General features: G+C 45.6%; 2 protein-coding genes across 3 annotated transcripts; both read left to right on the top strand.

Annotated features, from left to right (window-relative positions):
- Positions 1 to 781: 781 nt before the first annotated feature.
- Positions 782 to 4,770, top strand: LOC146386286 (uncharacterized). The gene is made up of 2 exons (XM_084930108.1): positions 782 to 1,025; positions 1,113 to 4,770. Exons 1-2 carry the CDS (start codon positions 782 to 784, stop codon positions 1,529 to 1,531), a joined length of 663 nt encoding a protein of 220 aa, XP_084786234.1. The 3' UTR covers positions 1,532 to 4,770.
- A 3,578-nt stretch (positions 4,771 to 8,348) lies between these two features.
- Positions 8,349 to 17,670, top strand: LOC146386285 (neuroepithelial cell-transforming gene 1 protein-like). 2 transcript variants are annotated; one of them, XM_084932376.1, is made up of 11 exons: positions 8,349 to 9,750; positions 9,893 to 11,089; positions 12,599 to 12,706; positions 12,804 to 12,968; positions 13,173 to 13,235; positions 13,461 to 13,634; positions 13,734 to 13,994; positions 14,080 to 14,250; positions 14,395 to 14,581; positions 16,704 to 16,812; positions 17,079 to 17,670. In XM_084932376.1, the coding sequence occupies exons 2-11, from the start codon at positions 10,385 to 10,387 to the stop codon at positions 17,386 to 17,388; spliced, it is 2,253 nt and encodes a 750-aa protein (XP_084788502.1). In that variant the 5' UTR covers positions 8,349 to 9,750; positions 9,893 to 10,384; the 3' UTR covers positions 17,389 to 17,670. The 2 variants fall into 2 exon arrangements, with proteins under 2 accessions (XP_084788502.1, XP_084788501.1); XM_084932375.1 differs by lacking the exons at positions 16,704 to 16,812; positions 17,079 to 17,670 and adding an exon at positions 14,668 to 15,300.
- The last annotated feature ends 880 nt before the right edge of the window (positions 17,671 to 18,550 follow it).

Here is an 18,550-nt window from a genome sequence, read left to right as displayed (position 1 = left end):
CGCTCTGCAGGCCTTCTTGTTGTTCCTAGAGTATTTAAAAGTAGAATGGGAGGCAGAGCCTTCAGTTTTCAGGCCCCTCTTCTGTGGAACCAGCTTCCAGTTTGGATTCAGGAGACAGAAACTATCTCTACTTTCAAGATTAGGCTTCAAACTTTCCTTTGTGCTAAAGCATATAGTTAGGGCTGGACCAGGTGACCCTGAATCCTCCCTTAGTTATGCTGCAATAGACGTAGGCTGCCGGGGATTCCCATGATGCATTGAGTTTTTCCTTTCCAGTCACCTTTCTCACTCACTATGTATTAATAGACCTCTCTGCATTGAATCATATCTGTTATTAACCTCTGTCTCTCTTCCACAGCATGTCTTTATCCTGTCTTCCTTCTCTCACCCAACCAATCACAGCAGATGGCTCCGCCCCTCCCTGAGCCTGGTTCTGCCGGAGGTTTCTTCCTGTTAAAAGGGAGTTTTTCCTTCCCACTGTCTCCAAAGTGCTTGCTTTAGTAGAGGTAAGTGACGGCAGGTAGTAGAGGGAAGTGACGGACAAGGTAAGCGACTCATGTTGTAGCTGACGTCAGACGCCAGAGATTGTGGCGGAAAATTAAAGCAAATGGTAGCTTAGAATTGAACAAATTCCTTTAAGCTTCCGTATTACCAAATACACTTATCAATTGTCTTATAACTAACAACATTTGTCTAAATCATCTCCAACACCCTGGAGAACAACGGGGAGAGTTTAGAGACTCTCCAAGATTACATTGATCAGTGCTTCCAGGATCTCGTGATGAAGAAGGCCCAGAGTGCAGCTTCCCCGGCCAAATCTGAGACGCCGTCGTCGAAAAGACTTCGCCCGGCAGATTCCCCCAGCACAACATCGCCAGCCGGCAAAGATATTGTCGACATACTGGAGTCAATCGACCAACGATTGTCCAGTTTCGATGCAAGGCTGTCCTTGGTGGCGATTCTTCACCAGCAGGAGGTGGAAACGCTCGCTGCTGAAGATGCCACGCTAAGGGAGTCGGTGAAATGTCTTACAGAAAATGTCACCCAGCTAAATAGAGAAAATAAAAAAATAAAAGAGACAGTTATTGATCTACAAGCTCGTGGTATGTGAGATAATCTGGTATTTTCTGGTATTCCAGAAGCCGCTGGAGAAGACGCGGAGACCACGGTGAAAAGCTTCATCAAAACCCATCTGAAGCTGCCAGAGGACACGGTGAAGAACATCGTCTTCGATAGGGTACATCGCCTCGGCCCCATGCGGGCAGCGGCCGGGAGACCACATCCTATCGTGGCCAAATTCGGCCACTTCAAACAAAAGGAACATGTGAAAAGCCGCGGCAGGGAATTAAAAGGAACGGACTCCAGCGTGAACGACCAGTTCCCCAAAGAGATCCTGGAACGACGCAGGGTCCTCTTCCCAATCCGACGCGGCTTCATCCAGAAGGGCTCCCGCGCTGTCATCGCTGTGGACCGGCTGTACGTGGACGGACAGCTCCACCGCGACCCCGACATCACTCCGTGGCTGTATTAACCTCACACCAGATAAGAATCAGCTACACCCTTTCCCTATCCACTCACACTAACTTGCATTAACATCTGTTTAACTTGCCAGTATCAAATCGCATCTTAAGTGTGATTTCATAGCAGAATGAGCACCATCACTCTCCGTCAGTGATTTAATTGGAATGTTTCCGGGTTTTTTTCTCCTTGTTTTTTCTTTCCCCCTCTTGTTTTTATGCTGCTCACCCTTGTCCTTGGTTTCTTTCTTTTTATTTTCTTTCACTACTTCTATCACCTGCTTCCACACTCATCCACAAACAACATCCTTTATTTCGACACATACGCACAGCACGAGTCAGTGGGGGAGCTGGCCCCAGGGAGGGGTCACTTGCCCCTCCCTTCCTTCCCTCCCCATCTCCAGCTGCCTCCCTCTTCCCGCTCCACCACAACCACCCACACATGCAGGGCCTTGGGGTAAAGATGTGTCACCAGGGTGCAGGGGAGGCATCCCCCCCTCTGTCCCCTTCTGGCTGCCTGTTCCTCAATTTTTATCCCACAACTTAGACATTCACATTACTCACACTCTCATAACACATACATATAGGATCTTGGGGGTGGGCACGCTACACGGACTCCAAAAGACCATCAGGGTGTACACCTCACCCCTGGCGTCGTTGCCCACCTCTCAATTTTAAATACACGTAGACATTGAGAGCTATCAGGAGGGGCTATGCGCTTACCTGCTGCTCTCTGGCAGGTAGCTCCATGTCCTCCTGGGTTTTAAATGCACCTTAGAACACACATGCATCAACACTACATATGAGCGGGCCGAGGGAGGTTTGGAGTCTTCTCACACCCCCGTTCTCTGCGATCTGTTGGAGTGGGGGGGCTAGGAGGAGAAGTTGGCCGTCCGACTGGGGTCTGGAATGTGGGGCCTCCCTGCTGCTGTCGAGTCGGGGCGGTCTGCCTCTCCCCACCCCAGGGAAAAGGGTAACACCACCTGGGTCTGGGTGCAGTTTCCCCCTCCGGGGGCAAGGGTACCTAGACCTGGGGCTTAGAGTACGCTTGGGGAGTGTGATTGTGTGTACAGTGTCTCTTTATGTCTGTCTCCACGTTGGGTGAGTGTTGAGTAATTGCATATGAGAGCATGAGGGTGGGAATGGATGTTTGTATCTGTGTGTGCCTGTATGTCTGTGTCTATATGTCAGGTTGGGTATCAGACGCCACCTCTCTGGGGACATCTCAGGCCCTCCAAGGTATGGAGGCCTGTCTCCCCCCACCACTTCCCCTGCCAGTGGGAACATCGGTGCGTTGGTGGTTCTTTGTGTCCGGGGATGGGCGTCCGGGTACACACCGTCTCACTCCTTGGTGGCTGCTTATCGGGGCCTGGAGCCTGGGGCTCGCTCGGGCCACTTCGGGGGTGGGGTGCCCTCGGCCTCTCGGCCTGGGGCTCGGTCACTCTGGCGCAGCTGGCTGCCGGCGGAGCTCACGGGCATGTCACTGCAACCCCCCCTGGCCTCTGCTCCGTGGCTGCTGAGTGACCCCTCATCTGGGACTCTCCTCAGCTCTTTCTGGGATAGTGGCGCGGCTGCCCCTCTGTTGGTCTTCCTTGGTCTCTTGTGTTCTGGGGGCCTCTGGATGTCTGGAGTTTTGATCTCCTCCATACCTGCTTCATGCCCTGGAGGACGGGGCTGTGGCCCCCCCACACCCTCTAGCAGATCATTACACGAAGGAACCTTTTAAAAACAAGCGCGTCCATGCTCACAGGTGTACACGCGGGTGCTCACACACACAAACTACACCCTTTTTGGCTCCTACCTCAAAGCACACTGTGCGCTGTCGATCTTACGTGCTGCACAATAATGTTTAATATTTAGTATTTACTGTTATATTCCCATAGATCATCGTGATGTTGTTTATTCTATTGCTCTCGTTTTCTTCTGCTTGTTTTCTTTTTTCTTTCTCAACAGGTGATCCAGGTGATTGATAGATGTATTTTTTTGTCTGCTTATTTAGTTGGTTTTTGTTTTTTTGCCCTTTATCCCCGTCCCTCTTATCCGCTGTTTTTTCCCCCTCTTCCTTTCTCCCTTTTCTTTTCCTCATTCATCTGTCCCGTATCTAGCAAGTGAAAATTAAAAATAAATAAAAATTTTTTTAAAAGAAAAGTGCTTGCTCATAGGGGGTCATATGATTGTTGGGTTGTTCTCTGTATCTATGAAGCGCCTTGAGGCAACTTTTGTTGTGATTTGGCGCTATATAACTAAAATTGAATTGAATTGAATCACATGATTAGTTCGTTACAAAGTCTCTGGAGTTCAGGAAATGTTGAGGAGGTAAATTAGCCATTTGAATCAGCTGTGTTGGCTCAAGGACACATCTAAAACCTGCAGGACACCGGCCCTCGAGGCCTGGAGTTGCCCACCCCTGTCAAAAGGTGGAACTGTTCATTCTTGAAGTTGATGTGTTGAAGTGTCTTATAAATAAATATCAAACTGCAAAGAAGGAGGCAGGAAATGTGATGCAGGAATTACAGGAGGTGCAGGAAGCTTTTGGAGAGGAAAAAAGGAAAATGCAGTTGGCAACACAAGAAGCTGCAAATGTAATGGCTGAAGCTGAAACACTAAGGAAGGAATTACTGCACGTGAAGCAACAACTTGAAGAGGAGAAAAAACGTAAACACGAGGCAGAAAATGAGATTGAAAATATGAAGAAAGAATTGTTGGAAGCTCAAAAAGTGTTGGAGGAAGAGAAAATGAAAATACAGGAAGCAAAGAAAGAAATGGAAGATACAAAGAGTTACACTCAAAACATGAAGAAGGAACTGATGAAAGTGCAAGAGGAACTTGCAGAAGAGAAAATTGAGGTGAAGGTATTGAAGAAAGAAATGACGGTGAGCAAGAAAGGCTGCAAAGATGAACTTAAAGAAATACGAAAGCACAAAAAGGAAGCTAAAGAGCTCCTCAAACACAAAGGGAAACTGGCCAAACAGCAGCTGAAAGAAACATTTAAAGATGCCGAGGAGCAGCTCAACAAAACCTTAAAAGAGCTGAAGGCAAAAGAAAAGCAAGCCGAGGACAGGAGGGGATTCTGGAGCAGACTGCTGAGAAAGAACTGACCCAGCAGCATCGAGTTTGAGGACATCAATAGTTTCTTCCTCCTCTCTCCACCTTTCTTTCACCCCATCCTTCTTCTTGGGACGTTTGTTTGTTTTTTAAAACTCTAATCTAAATACATGTACTGACATACACAAATAAAATTGCCATAACTTGACCTCATGTTGCCTGCTTCTTTTCTTGTGTGTCTGTGGATGTAAAACAGTAACACACTTCCTGTTCTGTGTGTCTTTAATTGTAAGTAAATGCAATATGTTTTCATTTTAAAATGCAGTGCAAAAAACTTCTGCTCTAAATCTTTTTTTTAGCAAAAAGCTTTTTTTTGCCTGTTGTGGAAGTTTTCCATTCAAATAAAGCCTGCAGACGAGCAGTGAGCGGTAGCTAACATTCTTTAATCAAACACACAAAGAACAGACAACCAAGCTTGATGAAGTCCCTGCATGACCGCGGGACAGACGGTCAGCAGAGTCTCCCTGAGCCTAGCATGGCTCTCAGTTAAATACCTTCTCCAGGAACAAAAGGCAGTACACAGCTGTTTCACACCTTAAGGTTCACACTCCCTTGCTACCTCCCAGAGTCCTCGAAGACACAAAAGACTCTTCCTGTGGAGTTGTCTGCTTCCCCCAACTTCCTTACTACACCCCCACCATTTGTCTTACTGTATGAGTGTGAGACATGTTCAAATCCAGTGGCACCAAGGCATCATACAATAAAATAATGTGATTAATACATAAGTAAAAGAAATTCCTATACATGCCCCTTCCTGATTTCTTATGTTTTAACATGTTTGTTACACTTACATGTTTCCAAATGTTAACACAGATGTTCAGAGTAAATACAGATTGTAGTTTTTTAAATGATGATTTCATTTAGTTTGGGGAAACAGCTCTCCAACTTTACCTCATGTAGAAAAAGTCATTTCCTTCTAAACCTAATAAGTGGTTTTGTCATCTAGCAAGAACTGCAATCGAGCATTTGCAATAACTGGTGATGAGTGTTTTACAGCGTTGTGGAGGAAATTTGGTCCTCTCTTCTTTGCAGAATTGTTTTCATTCGGCCACTTTGGAGGGTTTTCCAGCATAGGCTGAGTTTTTAAGGTCATGCTAAACCATCTCAATCTGATTGCAGTCTGCACTTTGACCAGGTCAAAACCTCCATGTTGTTTTTTTAGCCATTCAGAGATGATCTTGCTGCTGTGTTTTGCATCATTGTCCTGGTGCACTTGAGCTTCAGGGCACATTAAATGAGACAAGTGAGGCCTTCAGGTTTTCCACATTTTCTGGATTAAGGCCCTCATCGTGGTTCGATTCCCAAAGCGCTTGAAATGCCTTTGTAACCCTTTCCAGACTGATAGAGTTCAGTGTTTCTTAGCTGTTTCTTTAGATGTCCACGATGTTGCTTTCTGAGATCTTTTAGTCAACTTCACTTTTTTTTTTCCTTTTTTTTTTTGCCTGTCCCATTTGGTTCTTTAGCCGTCAGAATTGTTGTCTGAAGACCAACAAGGAGACCCAATGGATTTACTTTGCCAAATGGATCACCACGGCCTTGCCGTATTGGTCCATTTGATCAACCTTTGTTGTTATTATTTATTTTATTTTATTTTCAGTTGTTACAGACGGGACAGACATGACTGAGGGATAGGAAAGGGAGAAAGAAAGATGAAGGAAAAGAAAAACAGAAGGGAAGAGGGACAGTGAGAAAGGGCACTTAAAAAGAGAAAGAAGAGAAAAAAAATCTCCTGGATCACCTGTTGAGAGAAAAAGAAGAGAGCAACATACTAAACACAACACCATCACCAGTAGCGGTTTTTGATACGGGCGACACGGGCGGTTGCCCGGGGTGGCATCATGGGCATCGGCAAAAAAAAAAAAAGAAAATTGCTTGTACTCATGCTGCCCCGACGTCAGCTAGCGCATATTGGGAATGGTACAAGCACCGATCGGTTTTCTATAAAATAAAATAAAAAATAAAAAATAAAACAAACCAACAAACACGAAAACACCAGACTTATAATTTGCACCGATGTTTTTTCGAAATTCTATACGCGAAAAGTGAGCGCGAGACCGCGAGAGCCCTCGGTGCGCCTGCTCGCTGCTGAAGTCAAAGTAAACTTTATTGTCATCTCCGCTACATACAGTCCAGCATATAGAGAGACGAGACGACGAGGCTCCAGTTACAGCAGTGCAAGTAAACCAACAATAAATATAAGAAGAGTAAGAAAATAAATATACACTTTAGGACCAGGAGTAAAGGATCAATAACAATTTAAAATGTATAATTTACAGTTTGATGATTTAAAGTCTCACACACAACCCGTCGAAAGGGGAGGGGGGGAGCTGCTGCTTCCAAGTAGAGCACATTTCATTCATAATTGTATGTTGTAAATTATGTATTCATGGTTTGAATCCTGGGTTGTGTGAAATCCCAGAAATACACCTTAGACAAAATGAATCTGTGAACTAAGGTGTAGGTCTATTAGGTTATGTTGTGGTGATCCTCGGGTTGGGGGCTTTGTGTTCATACTGGAGTGCAAAATTAAAACCAATGGAAGATGGACAAGAAAAGTTCAAAGCCATCAGGTGCTCAGTTTAGAAAAAAGAGAAAAGAAGAGGAGGAGAAACGAGCAAAAGATGCAGGTAAGCAGATGTGTGATTGGATGATGGCAGGTCATCCTGAAACAATCAGAGTCAGAATACTTTATTAATCCCTAAGGAAATTATGTGGGTTACAGTTGCTCCAAGAAGAAATGGTAAAAGTAGCAACAGTAACAGACTAAACTCCAAACAATACATTATGTTACAGATTTTAATATTAATTAGTCATTGTCAGTTGTTGATTTGTTCTCATTGTGTGACGAATTATGATGGCTGTTTGGTAGCTGGTTGCATACTATGCATACTCTCTCTCTCTTCATGTGTGTGTGTGTGCGTTTCTCTGGTGAATTTCGACAACAGTTTTATGTTAACGTACAATCCTTAATATGTTTTATGTGTGTGTGTGTGGGGGGGGGGGGGGGGGGGCACAAGAGAGAGTGTTCGCCCGGGGCGCCAAACAGGCTAGGACCGCCACTGACCATCACCTTAATCTAGCTAAGTGTAAACAGCAGTAAATACTAAATATTGAATGTTGTTGTGTAGCAAGCAGGACCGACAGCGCACAATGTGCTTGGAAATAGCACCAATAAAGGTGTAGTTTATGTCTATGAGCAGTGAACACCCGTGTGCACACCTGTGTGGATCAGCGCGCTTGTATTCAAAAGGTTTCCCCATGTAATGATCTGCTAGAGGGTGTAGAGAGCCATAGCCCTGTCCCCCAGGGCATGAAGCAGGCATGGAGGAGATCCAGGCTCCAGACATCCAGAGGCCCCAGAGTGCGAGAGCCCAAGGAGGACCACCGGAGGGGCATCCGTGCCACCCTCCTGGGAAGAGCTGAGGAGAGCCCCAGATGAGGGGTCACCCAGTAGCCACGGAGCAGAAGCCAGAGGGGGCTGCAGTGGCGTGCCCGCCGGCTCTGCCGGCAGCCAGCTGTGCCAGAGTGAACCGAGCCGCAGGCCCAGAGGCCGGAGGCCCGAGGGCCCCCTTTGCCCCGGAAGAGGCCTGACCGGGCAACAGGCACCAGGCCCCGCCAAGTAGTCACCGGGAGTGAGCTGGTACATACATGAGCGCCCAGCTCCGGACACCAAGAACCACCTACGCACCGACCCCTGAGGGCATCAGTTACCGGCAGGGAGTGTGGTGAGGGGAGATAGGCCTTTGGAGGGCCTGGGAGTTCCCAGAGAGGTGGAGTGTCAGCCCAGACCTGACATATAGACACAGACAAACTCTGTACATAAGATGTAAGGGTGGTGGCCACAATTCAGAGATGGTCCTGGTGTTTCACTGGGATGCTCTCTCCACATTGCAATGTGTTTATTAAACCCACTTCAAATCAAGCTCACTGGGTGTGTTGCAGGTTATTGTTAAAATCTCCATAACTATGTGTATATGTGTTAGTAGGATTAATGCATTTTCTGTTTGTGTGTGTGATTTTTGTGTGCCTCTCCTCCTTGCAGTGTTTCAGACACTTTTCAATTCTCCACTCAAAGGCAGTCGGTTTTCCTCCCCAGGTTCCTTAGCCCAATTTGATCTCCCACACTAAACAACAGCGTTCTTCCATGTCTCCTCCCCCTCCTTCCACTGTAGTCTCGTCTCCCCCCCTTGCAGCAGTCCATTGCAGTCAGTTGTCTTCAGCTTTGTCCTGTGTAATCCCACTGTCTCTGTCTGTTTGGTCATGCAACATGCAGCACCTGTATAAAAAAGGCCAAAGCAGACTGTACTTCCTCAGGAGCAGCACAGCACAGAAGGACTCATCCAGGCTGGAAAAACGAATCAGGAAGGCTGGCTCTGTGGTCGGCATGAAGCTGGACACTTTGGTGACAGTGGCAGAGAAAAGGACATTAAAGAAACTGCTGGACATTATGGACAATGCTGGGCATCCTCTGCACACGGTGGTAAATAATCAGAGGAGCCTGTTCAGCGATAGGTTGCTTCTCCCAAAGACAAGAACCAACAGGCTTAAAAACTCCTTTGTCCCACACGCCATCAAACTCCTCGTTGGAGGGGAGAGGGAGGGGAAACAGGAGGACAAAGGAGGGCGGGAACCACTGAGCTGTAGTGCTTTTTTTTTTCAACTGTGCAATATTTGCAGTATTTTTTATATTCAATCTTTTTTGTGGGGCAAATAATATTGACACCAGTCATTTTGTGTTTTTCTGAAATTATTCTGTTATTGTGTACAAAATATTAAAAAAATTAAGCTATAGGGAAATCCTCTAGTTGAAATCCTGTTTAAAAAAAGCACTTGGGACAATTGTGTTGGTGACAGCTTTTATTATAATATCAATAATATTTATATGAATATGGGATACTGTTACGTGTTTGCATAGACTTTTGTGGAATATGGAGACACTCCTGGCATTATATGAGCAAAGTGAGACTCATTTTTTAGGGTTGGTGGAGATGAGTGTGAAGATCCAAACAATCCCTGTCAGTGATAGAGAAGCTTTGATGAAAATATTTGGTAAAAAGTTCACCAGCATGAAGGAAATGAAGTTTCAAACTTTCCTTAGGAGGAGCCCAGCACACCTGCTTAAAGAACAGTAAGTGTGCCGATGTGGATGCTTGCAGCGACTGCTGTATAGAGGACATCCTGCTACACGTGAAACACATCAGAGTCATAATTGTTATTTTAGTCACGTGCTTGTTTATTATCCTTATTGTTTTATCTGGGACTGTTTGCAGACATCTCAGAGAGAGGAGACACCAGCATCTGAACAGAGACTCAAACCAGCAACCTGCAGCTCCCTGCTTGGCTGCTCCAGTTTTCTCCTCACTCATGTTGCCCACCAGTGATTTCTAGCTGCCCACCCACACAGCAGGCTAGAATATGCGCTGAGCCTCAGCACCCAATACTTGGACATGTTTTCTTTATTAAACAATGAACCAGACCCCAAAAAGTAAACAGCTGTTATTGCTAGGCAACGGGAGCAGCATTTGGCGATGCAGCACCTGACATTCCTGACCATGTGGGCGGAGCATGCATGAAATGGAATGTTTAGTAGAACTGTGCAACACAAGCACTTAGTTACAGCATGTTTCATTGTATCCAGACACAGCTAGAGACACATCTACAGCAGCATCTCTGTGCAGGACAAACGACAGTTGACGAAGAAACATCGAAAACTTCACTTCACTCCTCTACAAAACATTGGTTCCTTTGTTTAAAAGGCCAACATGAATGAAGGGAGAACGAGAAGAGGATCGGTGAGTGCTTCACCATACAATTCAGTACAGCTGATTCATTTTAAATTTCAAATGATACAGGCTGAAAATGTCAAATTAAAAGAAGAGGCAGAAAAATCAAGAGGAGAAGCTAAAGATTCAAAGTTTGAAACTGAAGTAGTATTGCAGGAATTACTGGATGTGGGTCTCAAACTTAAAGGAGAGAAGATGAGAAAACAACAGGCAGAAAACGAGAATGAAAACATGAAGAAAGAACTGTTGGAAGCTCAAAAAGCATTGGAGGAAGAGAAAAGCACAGCACAAGAAGCCAAAAATAAATATCAAACTGCAAAGAAGGAGGCAGGAAATGTGATGCAGGAATTACAGGAGGTGCAGGAAGCTTTTGGAGAGGAAAGAAGGAAAATGCAGTTGGCAACACAAGAAGCTGCAAATGTAATGGCTGAAGCTGAAACACTAAGGAAGGAATTACTGCACGTGAAGCAACAACTTGAAGAGGAGAAAAAACGTAAACACGAGGCAGAAAATGAGATTGAAAATATGAAGAAAGAATTGTTGGAAGCTCAAAAAGTGTTGGAGGAAGAGAAAATGAAAATACAGGAAGCAAAGAAAGACATGGAAGATACAAAGAGTTACACTCAAAACATGAAGAAGGAACTGATGAAAGTGCAAGAGGAACTTGCAGAAGAGAAAATTGAGGTGAAGGCATTCAGTGTGTGTGTGTGTGTGTGTGTGTGTGTGTGTGTGTGTGTGTGTACCTCCCCCACGCACGGCTGTGTATTCCCCCTGCTCTCGTACGCACCCCAGCAGACCCCTCAGTCTCAGTGGGAAATGGGGAGATCAGGTCCATAGTGAGCAGACAGAAGAGTACAGGAACAGTGAGACAGCAGGGGGTAGGGTCTCAGTAAACAACCAAGCATTCAAAGGGTAATGCGTTTTAAAATGAAAGCAGCAGATATCGTAGGAAACCCAGGTGCTGTCTGTGTATTTCCCTGTGGCTGTGTGGCTTCACTGACAGTAAATCTCTTTGCAAAAGACAAGTCTGCAAACACTTCACAAATTGAGTCCTTTCTTTCAGTAGAACCCTGTATTTTCACTCTGTGCTGACTTTCTAAGTACCTCCGTCCTTTGATTTGTGCCTGTTCTTTTTTCCATCATTTTCTAAGCTGTAATCACAGGGACACATCTGGCACATATGAGGTTACATCAAAGAGGAAGCACAGGGAGGGAGCTGAGAAAAGTTTGAGGTTGAAAGTTGAAGGAGGCTGCATGTATATTATGTCTGGAGGGTTCGACTGACTGAGCCCAGATCTGAATGGTTTCCAGCCTGACTCGCTCTAATGCCACAGGACTGCCAGGAATAGCAGCATTCCCTGTTTAACTGCTGATATACAAAGAGCAGGACGAGTGGCCTCTCATTATCCGCGTCCACAGCGCTTCATGGCCACTACGCTTTTCCACTATTTGAGGAGTTGTGTGTGTTTGGGGGGGGTCACCTGCCCCAGGTGCAGTACTCTCTCACGCAAGGCGTGTTTCAACTCGCAGCCATAAATTGTGTGGTGTGCCCCATGCAGCGCTGCACTGCGTAAACACTTTGCTGTATTCCTGACTGCTGCTCCTTTTTCTTGCTCGTAGCAGCGGCACGCTGCCACGCAGCTCCATCCGTAAATCAGGAATCATTTATCCCAGTTTGAGCGATGCAGCAGATCCACTCTGTACTTGAGTTTTCGCTCTTGTCAGAGCAGATAGCAGCAGATTAGAGACACTGAACAGCTGAGAAGCACGGTCTCGTGCATTCCTGGCATTCCTCCAGACCCCCTTCCCCTCCAGATCAGCAGTGAGAGAGGGTCTTTGTGCTCAGTGGGCTGGCCTGGCTCAGGACTCTTCATATGATGGAGCCAACAGCTGCTGGAAGTGCTTCCTCCTCCTTAGTATCTCTGTCTGCCGCTCCGCCAGGCTGTCTGCCTGCGGCTTGACCTCGGCTCCAGCTGCTCGTCTTAAAGGAGGGACTAGAGTTCATAACCAGGATTTATGACCTGACTTGATGTGTTTTGTCACAAGGAAGTCTTTGCTGAGGTGTCACAGTTACTGATCGATTCGTTTTGATCTGCCTCTGTCGCACTTCAGACTTTCAGGGTTTTCAGACACGAGTTATGATAGAATAACTGCATGACTAACCTGCCCTTCTGTTTTTGCCTCCTTCTGCAGGAACCCAGCAACAAGCGCGTCCGTTCTCTCAGGAGGGTGACGTCGCTAGCCAACCCCATTTCTCCGGTAAAGAATGGGGTCGTCCGGCGCTTCTTCCAAACCATCAAGGTAAGCGCTCACGGCATCCAATGGAAACACAGCGCATTGGGGGGACAGGGACATCCCTTTCAACATGTCTGACGTGTGGTGTTCTTTCTTTCTGAAGGCCTCTTTCCGGGGCGATGGCAAGTTGCCGGGCGTGCCCCAGAAGCCTTGCAGCAAGGCAGCGGCCTCCACACCACCTAAAAGGAGGAACAGCACCTTATGGTCCGAGACATTAGACATCCACCAGAAAGGAACTTTCTCCACCAAAGAGATCAAGCGGCAAGAGGTGAGTCCAGGAGTCCAGACAGGGATGAATTCTACATGCTTGCTAGACTAGTTCACATGTCTTTGTGTCAAATGGTTTAAATTGGACTAGAAGCCATTCAGCCATCTTGGCTAAGCTCACTATGGTTTAGGCTACAATGTAATGACAACCTGATTTACATGTTTACTAAAAAAGCATCTGTCTGTGCCTCCTCCCATTCCTCAGGCCATATTTGAGCTGTTTCGTGGAGAACAGCATCTGATTGAGGACCTGCAGCTTGCACGCAAGGTTTGTACTTTTAAAAGCTCTGAGGCAGCGGGAGTACATATAAAGCAAACAGATTAAATCAGTCTGGCAGGCTTTGAATGCAGCGCAGCCAGGAGCTATAAAAAGACAGGGATTGTTCCTCTGTTTTTTTTTTTTTGTACCCCTAAAGCTGTTGACCAAGATATTTTTAGTAGCCGCTCCCAAAGCTCTGCCCAGATATTACTGATCACTTTGCTCCATCCACAGGCGTACCACGACCCGATGCTGAAGCTGTCCATCATGTCCGAGGAGGAGCTTACTCACATTTTTGGCAACTTGGATGCCTACATCCCACTGCACGAGGACCTTCTGGCGCAGCTCTCCAAAGCCACGGGGCCAGACCGGACCGTGGGCCAGATTGGGCAAATTCTTATTAGCTGGGTAAGTGTCTTTGACTTTTTGAGCCATCAAAAGCTTTTACGCTAGTAAAACCGTATTTTGAATTAGCAGTTAGATAAAGAGTCCCTCCTTCCTTTGCAGCTGCCCAGGCTCAATGCCTACAAAGACTACTGCAGTAACCAGCTGGCAGCCAAGGCGCTGCTGGACTATAAGAAGAAGCAAGACCCACGTGTGCAGGACTTCCTGCAGCGGTGCCTCGAGTCACCTTTTAGTCGGAAACTGGACCTGTGGAGCTTCCTGGACATTCCCAGATCCCGCCTGGTCAAGTACCCTCTACTGCTCAAGGAAATCCTGAGACACACTCCAGCAGAACACCCCGATGCTGCCAGCCTGCAGGAAGCTGTAAGTCCAGGAGACAAACTGGTTCAACACACTGATTCATCATAGTGCCTCTCCCATGTAATAATTAGGCTGCTTGTGTGTTCAGATCACTGTCATCCAGGGAGTTTTGTCTGACATCAACAAGAAGAAGGGGGAGTCCGAGTGCCAGTACTACATCGACAAGCTGGAGTATCTGGACGACAGGCAGAGGGACGCTCGCATCGAACGGTGCAAGAGTCTTCTGTGTCACGGGGAGCTGCGCAACAAGAGCGGCACGGTGAGCACAGCGCACACTTCCAAGTCGTCCTTCGGTGCTTCTCTTTGCATGTTAACACGAGGCTGCCGTCCCACATGAGGCGGGCTATGTGCTCAGATGATGCTCTGGTTTGAAAGTTTCTGTTTTTCCTGGAAATTCTTTCAGAAGCTGCACGTGTTCCTGTTCACCGACCTGCTGATCCTGACCCGCCCCGTCACCAGGAACGAGCGCCAGTGCTTCCAGGTGTACCGGCAGCCAATCGCAGTGCAGGATCTGGTGCTGGAGGACCTGCAAGATGGCGATGTCAGAATGGGCAGCTCTTTCAGACGAGCCTTCAGCAATGCAGACAAAGGTAAGGCTCGTCCCAGAAAGTGTCCGCTAGTAGCCTGAGCAGCACTTTGCCCCCGTTCCTAATGACGCTCTCAGCTTTCTCTGCAGCCAAGAACATTTTCCGGGTACGTTCCCAAGACCCGAGCCAGGCACAGTCACACACTCTGCAGGTCAACGACGTCTTCCACAAGCAGCAGTGGCTCAACTGCCTCCGTAGTGCCATTGCCGTCCACCGGCCTCTGAGCGAGCCCTCCAGCCCCAGCCCGCCTACAGGCAGCGTCCGTTCCAAGCGCCGCCCTTCCTCCGTTTCTGCCATCATCCACATGGAGGAAGCAGACGAGAACTACCCGCAGCCAGGCTCTCAGTCGGTCGCCGCCTCACTGTGCAACAGCCCCACCACGGCGTCTCCTTCGCCTCGCTCCCCGTCGTCGTCCACGACGTCCGTGTCATCGACGTCATCCTCACCCACGACACATAAAACCAAAAAGGACAAGAAGGCTCTGTGTTCTTTAGGGAAGAGAAAAGAGACGATGGTGTGAGGTGGAGCGTTGGTAGAGAACGTGGATGGACCTCTTTGTTTTTCCTGTACATAAAACAGCACAGCACATTTATGAGTGTCTGCGTGTTATTACAGCAGTGTTCTGTTACTGTCCTCCTTGGCAGCTATTTACCTTACTCCTCCATCCAAGTGCATCCCATAGAGACACAGTATTCTGGAGGGGGGGGTGCACGTGGTTCAGCTCTAAAAGGGAAGCATGACAAGAAGTAAACCCACGGTTCACACTCGGTGTGGCCAGTTTGCTGAGTTCTTGAAGAAAGAGTTGGTGCATCAGATCCTGTTTACTATGAAGTTCATATTTAAACATTCTTTTAGACCTTTCTTTGGGGGATAATACACTTTATATTTTCAAATCTATCCTAGTATTGTTTTAGGTACTGTAAAGCAGCAGAGTTTTAGCTGTTAGGGCAGGTTTTTGAACATTTGCCGATGTCAAGGTGAAAGACAAAAAGCCAACCCCCAAAAAGGTGAGGTGTACCACACAAACAGATTTCTGTCATAGTTGGGTTTTTAGACTGAGCAGAAGATGTCTTATTTTTATACATTCCTTAAATAACAGATGCTAGAAGCCAGACATTATTTTATTTTATTTACTACAGAGGCATTAATTTAATTCCAGAACAGATGAGATGTCAGCAAAAAACCGTGATGAAATCATATCGCAGACGAGATGATGAGTTTTGTTTAAGACAAAATTTTGAACTGAGCCACGTTGGTTTCTTAAAAAGCTGATGCCTGAGAATGAGGCGGATCACTTTTCAGTGTAGGATCTTGCATGGAGCTTTAGTTGTGGACGCCGCTGGCACCTGAAGAGGCGGCATGATGTATGCGACTGTCCCGAGGGACGGGACTGAGCGACGATGAAAGTTGTTGAAGGCAGAAGAGAACGAAGACGAGAACGTTTAGGAAGTGAAACGGTCAGTGTGACATGTGTAACTCCCATCAACAGTATTTCCTGCTTCCCATTTGAAACCTTCCTGGGTAAACTGAAAAAGATTGTGCGGAGGCCTCATAAACCTGTGGAACAAATTGTCAAGCGCGTCTATGAGACGCAAAGTATTCAGAAGAAAAGAAAAGAGAGGATGTCTGTTCCCTCTCCTCTTAAACAGCCTCATAACTCTGGACCAATAACAAGTGATCTTGGAACTTTTAAGCAGTACAGAAAATACACTGATGGACAGACATGTGTTTCTTGCTCCATGGGAGATAACTGTTTCAATGTAGGGGGAAAAATTCTTATTGTGGCAAACATTTTACAGGATTGCCAAGTTGTCAAAGCACTGTGTCAGGTCTTTGAAAACTGTAATGCCTTTTTCAGCTATCCATTGGACTCAACATGCCTTGGAATTTACTTTGTTTCAAATCTAAACAAATGAATCTTGTATTACTTGATGAATTAAAACAGAAAATGGTGCTTTTGCCACTGAAGTCTGGATATGTGGCATTGCCACTGCTGTACTAGTTGGCTTCTTTTTGCTTTCTCACCAGCATGCTACCATTTGCAGTTGTTGATTTTCTGGATGGTGGAAAATTTCCCTGTAATTTCACTAACAACATTTTGTTGATGTATGTCAAAAATTTACAGAAAACTATGAAAATGCCAGGGTGAAACTGCAGAGGTCTGAAGCAACCTCTGATCTGCAGACTGAGTCAGATTCTGGAAGCAGATTGGGAAAAGGGAAGCGGAACAGGAGGTAATTATGTTTCTTAAAAACGCCTTAAAAGCAACAATTTATTGTGGTGATTATAAGAAAAACAAAAACAAGCTGACAGTATCTTTAGCAGACCATTGCTGCTCACCAGATTTAGATATGATCTTAAAATAGCACTTTGTAACTTTTTGACTTTTAAAAATCAGTTTTAGACTCCTTTTGATGCCGGACTATACATTAATGTTTTTAGTTTGTAGGACTAACCAGTAACTAAATTGTTTGTGGGGTTTTTTAAAATTCATTTTAAGGCCAGTGATCCAGTTAAGCTCGGATGAGGATTGGGACAACGCTGCGGAACAGCCAGAGACCTCATCACCATCAGCAATGGAGAATAGACATTCAAGTGAAACTCCCCACCAGAACGTCACTCATCCATTTGTTCAGCTACCACCACCCTCAACTCCTTCACCTGTGGTTTCACAACCAGTTCCAAGACAACTTGTACAAGCCACCAATACCAGCATGTTTGTACGTGTTCTAACCCTCCTGGAAGACATTAAGGAGACTCAGAGGATCCACAGTCGAATGCTACAGTCTCTCCTCAGTGCAATGAAGTAGTGGAAGGTGAGCTCCACAAAAGTTGCTGTTTTTGAAAATAAAATAGATAAAATAAAAGAAGTGACGTCATTTTCGCGGAAATGTCGTTTTTTTTTTTTTTTTTTTTTTTACCATCAGGGCCTCATGAGCCTATACTGGTGTTTTTAAAAGTTATCTTTGACTTTATGACTTTCTGTGTCGTTTCTGGGATGCTTAGGACTCATATTGCACTGCTGGAAATAGTTTATTTTGATGCATATGCTGCTTTTTTGCAAATTTGCAGTATAATATTTATTTTCGTTTTTCCTGCGGTATATAAAAATTGGTGTATTTCAAAAATAAAACTATGAAGACACTCAAAATAAATTTCCTGTGGTGGGAAACTATTTTGTGCAACTTTTTTGTATTTACAGTTTTGAGGGATAAGCCTCTTAAATTTCTCTAACTAAAAATATATGTTAAAAAAGCAAAAACGATTTTCAATTTTTTGGGAGTTTATTGCACTTTTTTGCAATTTATGTAATTACTATGCACTTAATGCAGACATATTATTAAAATCTGGGCTATAATGGTTGCATTGATGTATAGCAACTTGAAATGCTCCCAAAAATGGCTCTACAGCATGTAAAAATATAATATAAGCTCTGGCGGACTTGGTTCTATGGTAGGTCTTAAATACCTTCTCCAGGAACAAAAGGCAGTACACAGCTGTTTCACACCTTAACACTAGAATTACTGAGCCTTTTTTTTCCCTGGCGCGAGTCCCTACTACTAGATTTACTAGCCCTGCGCAAATTTGCGTAAATTCCACTGGCACTGCGTTGTCTTTACAGTCCCTGGCACAGCAGCTGCAGCAGCTTCAGCAGCCTGCGTCTGTGCTAATATTTCCTTGTGCTACATGAATCGGCATCCTCTCTGGTTACTCTGGTATGAATAACTCTGTATCACTTTATGGTAAATAACACACTATCTGCAAAAAACTGTTTGTAGTTCAACATACAAGTGACGACCTTTGACCTTCATCAGGTTTTATTTAATTGTGTTAGAGAAACTCAAGCGTGCTCTTTATGCAGCTGAGTACATCAAGTGTTTAAAACGGAAGCTGTGCAGGTCTGAGATACAAACTGAGGTCCTGTTAATGCTGATATATAGTGACACAGTTACAGGGGTGATTAATCCTTTT

Source organism: Perissodus microlepis, chromosome 6 (assembly GCF_051167445.1).
Source record: "Perissodus microlepis isolate ML-2025 ecotype Zambia chromosome 6, ASM5116744v1, whole genome shotgun sequence".
Classification (NCBI taxonomy): Eukaryota; Metazoa; Chordata; class Actinopteri; order Cichliformes; family Cichlidae; genus Perissodus; species Perissodus microlepis.
The sequence above is the reverse complement of the archived record's forward strand: the minus strand, read 5'-3'. Positions and strand labels throughout refer to the sequence as shown.